The following is a 10,051-nucleotide window of genomic DNA, read 5'->3' as shown; positions in this document are numbered from 1 at the left end:
CCCAAAGCGATTCAAGCTATGAGGGACGCCATAGTGGAGTGCTCCAGAGAGGAGGAAAAAGCCTCAAACTCTGAGCGCACAGTGTCACTCCTCTCTGGTATATGGGGACGCGGTGTAGCAGCGGGGGCGCGCAAACGCTACGCATTCATTTGCATACAAAGCGCCTTGAATAGCTGAAAGGCGTCTAAGGTGTTCAGCTGATACGACAATAGCAGGCAGGCGGTGCGCTGTCTTTACAGTCTTTTTTTTATATTTTGCAAGCTTTTTTTTACATAACCCACTCCTACCCTTTCTTCCTCCCTCCCCCTCTAGCTTCACCATGGTCGTTTCATTTCCGCCTCAGGTGCTAACAAGTGCTGCGGCAGGGAAAATCTCTTTCTTTACTTTATTGTTCAAATTAACAAGAGAATAGCAACCAAAGACAGATGATTAACAGAAGATAAAAATATTAACACCGGTGATATACAAGCGTTTCGTTGTAAGCTGTTCTAATTACAACTCTCAATCGGGCGAAGGTGAGCAGCCTCTGAATTTCAAGCACCGAAAGTGTTTTCCTGGCAGCCTTTCGCGCGAGTTTCGAGCGTTTTGTTGGTAGGAAAGGGACAGCAAAAACAGAATACCCATGCAACAAGCAGCCATTGCGGAACAAGCGGATGATATAATTTGCAGCGAAAATTCATCAGATCTCATGCAGTCACCTTAAATTTATGCATATATGAATGAACATGCATGTCCTGCTTGAAGACAACAATGCATAATAAATTGGTTAACTTATTTAGTGAAATAGCAGCACAATATATTTATTTTTTCCAAGAACTCGCATTCAGCAACTTTTGCTGCCGGTAAATATTAATGTGGTCATGGGCGCAACAGTTATTCCTTAAAATAAGCAAATTTTGCCACAGAAAATGGCCTATAAAATAATTATTCATAAAAGCACCTTTCGCTAAGGTCATTATGAACATCATTCCATAGGGTAACTGTTCTATAATGATCAATTACTCATTTTCAGAGTCATCTGGCTGCACGTCAGCATGATTGCAGCATCAGGTGAACGCAGCTAGCGGTCAGTCACAGAAATTCCAGGATAGGAGGTGCCACTGTCGCTGACAGCCGCCCACTGCGCGCACTACCACACCTGTGGCTGAGTTAAATAGCAGAGTCATGTAGCCAGTGCTGAAAGCCGGTCACCAAATATAGTCATAGCTATGGACGAATAAACGCTGCGGCTTTGTCTGCCCACTAAAGTGATCTAGGGTAGACTAAATGGATCCGAAATGGATATTGAATCTCTATTAAGAGGACAGCCTTTATTGCCTCATCATTGTCGTCAGCAAAAGTGTCGCATTTTTGCAGCGGCTCTGATTGGTCGAAACGACGGGATGACGTCATGGAAGTCTCGACCAATCACAGAGCACCACCACAGTATGTGCGAATGTGTGCCTTATATGGCCATACGCCAATCAATAAGCAATTACTGATGAATTACTAATAAATAGTTAATTACTAATTACCAAGTACTCATTAATTACCACAATTTACTAATTAATCACTAATTATGCATTGATACCTAATTCGTTAATAATTACTGATAAGTTGCAGTTACGTATATAATTATTGATTAATTAACGCCGCACACCCAGTAAAATCGACCACACAACAGTAAACATAGAACAACTGCTAAGATACAAGGAACACGATCTCATCGCTGCCAAGCAGAATTTACCGAATAAATGCACTCGTAGAATGTGAGAGTAGTCGCTCGCTTTACTCGTAGCAGCATTGATCGCTACATGCGCAAAAGTCGCGTAGCAGAATGCAGCACTCGGGCTTTCGCCTTTCATCACTTTAGTCGCCAAAGGGTCCTCCAATTTTTGAATAGAGCTCCAGTAAAATTGTGACAACTGCACGCTGCAGCCGCTCAAGCAGTAAACAGATTATATGATCGGTGGGCCCAACAAATGTAGAGCGCTCAGCATTGCTCCTAAAATGTCATGAAACAGCTACATTCGCTTGTTTTCACTGCTCAAACTGCTACAGTAGCCCACCTCTAGAAATAATTCAAGGATTAAAAGTAGATCTTAAGCTGCCCGACATTCCTTACTTCCCCGCACTCGGCCGACCCGATCAGGCGCATAATTTCCAGTCATTTGTAACCGAATGGCTGAAAAGGTACTTTCAGAATGCAAAAATTTGAATGCGAAAGCTCCGAAATGGTGATGTGCACTACTTGTCTTCTGTTTTGCTGATGCGATCATGCATACCAGCATGGCAGTTGTTCTCAACTTAGCAGCCGCTAGATGGTGCCACCTATACAAAATGGCAGTACCCATGATACAATGCTTTGCCTCCATCGAAAAGCGGCTGCTGTGGCCGGGATTTGATCCCATGTTCTTGGATTTAGCACCAGAGTGCCCTAACCACTGAGCCACCATGGTGGGACTGCACCTTAACTGGAACCTCAGGAAATAGAAAAAGAAGTCCAAATGATTTGAAGGTGAAATCATCAAATGGCAACAAAAAAATTAAATGTTCAAAACTGTTTTGCAATGTAGCATGTCGAATTTGAAAAATATGCAACAGGCGGCTTCCGAGTGGAAACTTTCCGGCCATGATTTTTTCCACTTCTGTAATGCTTCACTGCATGCCCAGTGTTGGGAATATCAAAGCATAATTGCTTCCAAAACTGTAAGGCCTCCACAGGACCAACACGGTAGCTGTGGAGCGTCTTCACAAGCGGCTACATCCAAGGAGGCTTCGCCACACAATGAGCAGCTCGTGATGAGCACACACTTTTGATGGACAGGAGCACGTAGATGAAAGAGGGAGGAATGCACGTCTGCTCTGGAACGGCATGACACCGTCTAGAAAATAACGACCAGCAACATGCCAATCAATGTCCGAAATGGTGCACAGTTGGGCTTGGCTTATTGATGCGTACCCAATAGCTGCGGGCTGGGAGTGGAGTTCAGAAAACACAACTATGCGGTGATGTGACGCCCGTGATCACTTGCAGTGCCAACTAGACCTCCACGTGGCCTCCCTTCAAACCACTTTCAAGTTTACCTGTTGCAGGAGTGAAATTTTCTTGGCTCACGCAGCCCTGGGAATCTGATGTATCAGACCTCAACCACCGCTTTTTTGTGCACCAGGGGTGTTGGAATAAGAGAAACTGCAGTACAAAAAGAGTATCTTTAACATGCATTTAAAATGTACACATGGCCAACAAAAATTTGAAAATTTGTTTGCATTGTCCAAAAGTATGAGTTACTATGAGTCTACTGTAACCTTCTCTGCAGGATGGTCTTCAATCGCGTCTGTGCCCCTTTACAGAATGATGCCTACGCTTCACATATTACCTTTTCTTAGTTCAGAATGTGGCCCCAGTGAACACATACTGCATTGTATTAGTGGAAGAAGTGGGTGGCAAACACAAATGCAGTTGCATGATAAGCACTAGTGGCCTAATGGCTCACTAATAGTACTCTACATTGGTGAGCCCATTTCTCTTCTCGCTTGGCATCCATAGCTATGACAGATACATCTATGGCACTTTAGCAACATATGGCACTTCCTTCTTTGCTGCCCAACAACAAAGCCATGCACCTAAATAGCACCAGTGAGCCAGCAGCCCCTTGTTAAGCCCCTCGACAAGTGCCATTCACCAAAATGGCAACAGTGAACTAGCTGCCCTCAAAGTGTAACTCATTTGTTTAGATGCCCAACAAGTGCCACGACCTAAACGACACCAGTTACCCACTTACATACACTTAACTTGCTTATTTAACTGAGGACAAGTGCCACACACCTGAACAGTGCCACCCCTGCTCTTGACCTGGGAAACGAGAGGCTGTAAAATTAAATTTCTGCCATTTAGAGCCTCCCCCCTCCCCCCCCCCCCTTTTTTTAGTCATGAGCGCTGGATGGAAGTGTCGCCCAGAATGTGCAGGATTATGCTGTGCCCATATTAATGTAGACACCACTGTGTGCATCTGAGGGCTCCCTTTCAAAAACACCACAGAAAAAATTCAAAACTTTAAGCCCAAGAAAAAGCTACAAGCACACAAATTTGCTGTGAAGAATAAAAGGGATGCAACAGCATTAACAAACAAAGAAATTCTTTGTTATGCTTCGATATTACAGCCACAGTTTAAAAAGTGGCAGCGGCTCCTAGCAAAACAATGCATAGGGTGCTATTGGCGGCAATAAAAATTGCACACAATGTTCTTAGCAAACTGCCGAGCCCTCACTGCGAGACGCACACGCAGGCTACACAACATCAACATGACTTAGCAATTCCTACATCTATGAACGACTTTGTGTAATGAAGGAAAGCGCACAAATAGGCATATCGATTCATCTAAAAAAGTTAATCAATAGTGCTACAATTATGTGAAACAACGTAACCCACTGAAGTTCTAAAATTGTCCCACAGTAGATTACAACTCATTTGTAAAAAAATCAAAATGGGAAACCCACACTAACATATCACTTCACCACCTCAGGTGCGAGAGAAAATAATGCAGTTGCCAAAACTCGTAAAATATCCTCTGTACATATGTGGCTGCCAAAAGAGATTACCACGCGAAAGAAATGTGCACTTCACGTTCATGGTGAAGTGGAAACCAGAAACTTGGCTACTTCACACCCAACACAGACCACAACCTTAGTGAGGTGAGGATCGACAAGAGGAAATTAAATGATCGGTTCTAAAACAAAAAAGAGGGAAGAGTCAGGTACCAGCCAAAAACCAACAATAAAAATGCACCATGCTGTTTCACCAGTTGGTATATGAGCCCCCGACAACACTGAAGTAAAAAAAAAACTAAGCTATGTGTTTTCGTTGAGACAAACATGAGCAGTAGTATCTCAATGGAGGTGTACAGTTCGTTGGCACAGCATGTTACAATACTACCTACACTTGCCAAAGTACAAAGAAGGAGCATTTCGTTGGCACAGCATGTTACAATACTACCTACACTTGCCAAAGTACAAAGAAGGAGCATTTTTCATGTCAGTAAAGTACAAAATGCGCAAAACTACACTGTCACTATTCATGATGCCGTAAGTGCTAACAGTGCTTTGCACTGCCCATTTAGCATCTCTTAATCTGACTTCTTTTTCTTTTTTCCTGGCCATGGTTTTCAGTGAACTACTTCCTACAAGGCCAGTGACAACCAGATTTGCTACACAAATTCAATAGGTTTTGAGAAGTTGTACTTATCCGGAGTCGCGACCTTTCTCATAACTTTGGCACGGCCAGTCCATAATTAGTGCCAGGTTTTAAATTCATATGAAATTTTCTATAAAACAACGCCTGTCATCTCTCACAGCAAATCACTTGCCCATCCCTCTGGTCTCACTAAACAATGAGGCTGCTCAGTTTACAGCTAGCTGTTTCTTTCACTCACTCCGCTGATGGCAGAGCAAAGGGAAAATGCAGTATAAATTACAGGAGTTAAAACGCTCATTGCTGGAAGGCTTGTGTACAATGTGGAATTAAAGGAAACCTATGAAATGACAATTAGAAAAGAAAAGCTCATAGTGACAAAAGCTTACAGCCAAGAATAAGAGGATACGTAATGCAGTGCATGCGTATACACTGAAAATTACAAGCGCTTCAACATTGAATAAAAATGACCCCCCCTCCCCCCCCTTCCCCTCATAAAAGGCAAGTTCTCTCAAGAGAAATAAACTCATCCACAATGCGGTATATTGAAGAAACTCTGAAGGCTACCAAACTAACATGTGGCACAATTTAACAATGTCTGCGATAAAAGAAAACTACAATAAAAGCTGAATCTTCTGCATTACAGCTGCTTTGCAACAGATGGGAAAAGTCACAAGGAGATGCCAACAAATGACATGTTCCTTCCTACACCCTGTTTGGAAGGCTGTGATGATTTAAAATTCGTAAAGCTTGGTTTGCTTGTGTGATAATTCAATGTTGTGAGCAGACAACAGCGAAAAATGGGCTCCCAATGAGTAAAGAGGAGCTAGGCTACTAGACAGAAAAGGTGGAAACTGCCAAACAGGTGTATTAACACTGACAGAGTCCGAGTTAGTGAACAAGAGGAAAGTTAAAAAACCGACACGTCACTTTCGCACTGCCTACCTAGCATTGCCAGTCAATGCTAGCTGTTATGGGTAAGCAGTCCTTGAAAACGACCACAGTTCCATTGGTTTTACTCATTTGTTCCAAAGCAGCCATGTGCACATCTAGGGCAAAGCAGGTTGCAAACAAAGATTCATTAGAGGTACTGGACAACTTGAACTGCAGCAGTGATGAAACACGCCACGCTAGTAAATATGATATTTGTAGGAAAGAAGTTACACAGCCCATATGACTGCTTACTGCAACTGAAGCCACCTTCGTACACTGTAAGCAAAACTTTCTATATCGCATACAACTCAATGTTAAAGTACTCTATATGTGCAACAAAAAACTGTGCAGTAATCATAGGACATTTCAATAAGAACAGGTTCCAGCAGATAATAAAAGCTTGCCCAGGATTGTCATCAAATGTGCTCAGAATATTGGCATCTATAAATCTGGCTGGCCATGGTCAACATCTTTAGCGGGAGCAATTGAGTCAAAAGATTTTCCTTGCTTTTGGCTTACAAAGCTCACAGCAAAACACACAGGCTGTGAGGAGATTTGCCAGTTCACCTTAATCCACCTTAAGCTTTTAAGTTGCTGCAGGCAGACATTCTGTGAAAGGTCCGGGCACACTTAGAAGAACTTAGAAGAAAAAACTTTTCAAAGTCATCCTGAATTCAAGCTGAAGTATTCTGACTCACCATAAATAAAACTGGTGAGAAACTTTTTTTATGTTCAGGCTTGGCCAAGTCCAAGAAGATAAAACTGCTCTGGGTTTTGCTTCTAGCGTACTAAGACATCTTAGGGTGTTTGTTTGTACCAGTTGCAACACATTGCTCTTAACTCCAGCCTTGAACGTTTTCTTCAGGAAATAGTACGCACCCATTCTTTCTATAATATATAAACAATAAACTGCAGCTCTGGCATTAATTGATGCTGGTTTTTATCAAATTATAAGCATTTCATTCATAGGTCTCAAGAAGCAGCTGCTTGAGGTCGGAAGCATGCAATCAGTTCTGGTCCGTACCCTGGCAACAGTGGCGGCAGCAGCACCCTAGATGTGCGCATTAGCACAAAAGTGGAGATGCTACAGATTCAACCAAACAGCTTTTCGAAGCAGGCGTGGCAATAGGGTTTGTCATTCTGCTCCTTGAAGGTGCCTTTGTTCAGCTGGCCCAGGCAGAAGGCACAGACAAAGTGTTCCGGATGATATTTGCGGAACATGGCTGTGATGCAGCGGCCCGTGATGGGCTTGTGGCAGCCTGCACAGAGGGAGCCCCGCTTGGCATGGTAGTGCGTCTCGCAGAAGGGCTGGCCCTCATGGTCATAGAAGCTGCCACCATTGAATGGCTGCCGGCAATCCTGCATGGAATTTAGAACAGAGCATAAATACAGCAATACAGAAGAGGAGAACAGTCGTGCCTATGCAAGCCCATAGAAATGCACACGGAGTTGTTCTACCTTACATCGAGGACTGGTAATGACATTTCTAAGGAAGTGAAAGTGTCAACAGATGCCTTTATACAGTGCAGTCCACTTATAATGATACCAGATATAACAATACAGTCGAGCCCACTTATAACGATACCGGTTATTACAATACATCGGCTATAACAATGAGCAGCCATGTCACCGTCAAATTTACTATGTATCCAATAGTAAAAAAATTCATTTACTACAGTGATGGGTTGCCGCACTAACGATTAAAACCGGCTACTGTGACCCAGCTTCAAAATAAAATACGCGTGATTCCGACGAAAACGCGAGCGTCCGCAATCGCGCAATGCGAGCGCATTTCGCTCCGCATGTCACCCTTCCACCTCTCGAGACGAGTGGGCTGCGCCCGCGATACGAAGAGAGGAGAGCACTCAGTTTCTCTACCCTTACCCCCCCCTGCGCTCCGTCACATGGTCGCGTCCCCGCCGCCGTCCCGACCGACTCTCTGTGTGGCGATAGCGGTGGCTGTGTACGGGCGGGCGTCGTAGTGCTTATACGTGTGAGGTGCATGTGGTGTGTGTGCAACGCCTGTGGCGTTTTTCTTTCTCGTCGTACAATGGCAGATCCGGGACTGGATGAGTTTCTGCATGCAGATGATGATGTGGAAACGTCCGAAATCCTCACTGACGAGGCAATTGTGGAAAATGTGCGAGCGGCGGCCAACGACAGCGATGACGACGACGACACTGCAGATCAGCCTCTCCAAGTAGTGTCCTCACAGGAGGGCCTGCATATGATTTATTCCCTCCGGGACTTGTTTTTTCAAGGGGCCTTCCACTTGAGCACGTCGAACAATTAGATGCTCTCGAGACCAATGTTAATAAGCTTTCTGTGAAGCAAGCGAAGCTCACAGACTATGGTTTTTTTGTTAAGTAGTGGACGTTTTTTCTGCTTGATTAAAATTTTTGAACCTTATGTTGACTGCATTTTTTGGCAAACCCGGTTATAACAATTATTGGTTATAACAATGACATTTTCTTGGCACTTGAGTATTGTTATAAGTGGGCTCGACTGTATATCGCTTATAACGATCAAATTATTGGGATTTATCAATTTCCGCACTGGCCCAGTGTCAAAATAAACCAGAAATAATAATCGATTATTGGCGGTACATCGGATACGACAGCTTTATCGCCGCCCAGTAGATGTTTACCACGAAAATTTGTCTGAATGTTTAATAAAGAAATAGACTACTAAGGAGCGAATGATGTGGAAACTTGACATATGCGGCGAGAACGAACTGTCGTGGAGAAATCTGCTAGCGTGATTGCATGCGGTTAGGAAATGAGCGCTATCATCGCAGTCGCTGCCTGTTGCCGCGCAAAAGGTGCGGCCATATCGTCATCGCCGATTGTTTTGTGCGTCCGTGTAAAATGGCGCCGACCGCATTTACGGAGCGATAGCTCTCAACATGAAACAGCAGATTCATCAAGGTCTCTGGCAGGGTTTCAAGATTGGAAGCCTCGTAAAAAAATACGGGCATTCGCACTCTACAATTTTAACGATCATCAAGGCTGGGGATGTCCTGCAGTTCACCAAGTCGCTAATCAGTTTTGCGCACACAAAAAGTACTGCTGCCAGCGTACTCGCTACTGGAAGCGATGCTCCCAGCGATTGTAGAGCTTCAGCTGCTGCTCAAGCGAGCGCAAATTTCAGACTTTTTAGAGTATGCTTAAGTTAATTTATGGCTATTGATGTATCCTGTAAAGTGTTTAGTGCTCTTTACGATGATTAGCTCATCGATTTACTCATCGCTGGCAAGTAGGCAAGCCTACATGCATGGGAAAATACGTGGGTGAGGACTTTATTTTTTTGTTTTTCCTTTTGTTTTCTCGCCGGTCCAGATATAATGATAACAGGTTATAACGATCGGATTTTCCAGTTTTCTCAATATCGTTATAAGTGGACTGCACTGTACCTCATTCAACAGTTACATTTTTCAAAACCAAGTGGTTTGGTTGAAACATTTTCCCTGACAGTACATTCACCACATTGTCTAAAATAACATGTCCTTTATATGCCCCTTGAAACCTGCAGGAGCTTCCTTCCAAGCATTTTGCATTTTAATATTGCGAGTAAAGTGCTCTGCTTACGCGGCAGACAAAGCACTCTGGGTGCCACTGGCCGTTCAGGGCCGAGATGTAGTTCTCTGCGATGGGTCGGTTGCAGCCACCGCACTTGGGGGCGAAGAGCTCAAAGTAGTCATCACGGCAGTAGGGCTTGCCATCTTTTTCATGGAAGCCTCCCTCGCCAAACTGGGTGCCACAGTGGGCACAGAAGAAGTGCTCCGGGTGCCATGTCTTGTCCAGGGCGGTCACACATTTCTGCAAGGGAGGAGGACATTGCTGGGGGCGTACAATGGGTTCCAGAGAATAACAAGGAAAACCTACATACTTGCATTCTGTCACTAAGCGCTGGCCTGACATTTCGCACCAATCATAAAAGCCAGTATTG

The 10,051-nt window shown here is 44.1% G+C and overlaps 1 protein-coding gene across 5 annotated transcripts in view; it reads right to left on the bottom strand.

Moving 5' to 3' along the window:
* Positions 1-3,188: 3,188 nt before the first annotated feature.
* The window catches only part of Pax (paxillin), an 84,402-nt gene continuing 77,539 nt past the window's right edge, over positions 3,189-10,051 (bottom strand). For 4 of the 5 annotated variants that reach the window (XR_014706212.1, XR_014706211.1, XR_014706213.1 and 1 more), the window contains exons 8-10: positions 9,691-9,921; positions 4,976-7,462; positions 3,189-4,915 (exon numbers count right to left, since the gene is read on the bottom strand). Coding sequence is in view for 1 of the 5 variants with exons in the window: in XM_084599616.1 (XP_084455742.1) it covers positions 7,196-7,462; positions 9,691-9,921 (498 nt within the window). In the remaining 4 variants the exon portion in view is untranslated. Of the gene's footprint in view, positions 7,463-9,690; positions 9,922-10,051 lie in introns of all 5 variants that reach the window. The other variant, XM_084599616.1, reaches the window with a different exon arrangement.

The sequence above is a fragment of the Amblyomma maculatum genome, chromosome 3 (assembly GCF_055883805.1).
Source record: "Amblyomma maculatum isolate TAMU_Amacu chromosome 3, ASM5588380v1, whole genome shotgun sequence".
Lineage (NCBI taxonomy): Eukaryota > Metazoa > Arthropoda > Arachnida > Ixodida > Ixodidae > Amblyomma > Amblyomma maculatum.
The sequence above is the reverse complement of the archived record's forward strand: the minus strand, read 5'-3'. Positions and strand labels throughout refer to the sequence as shown.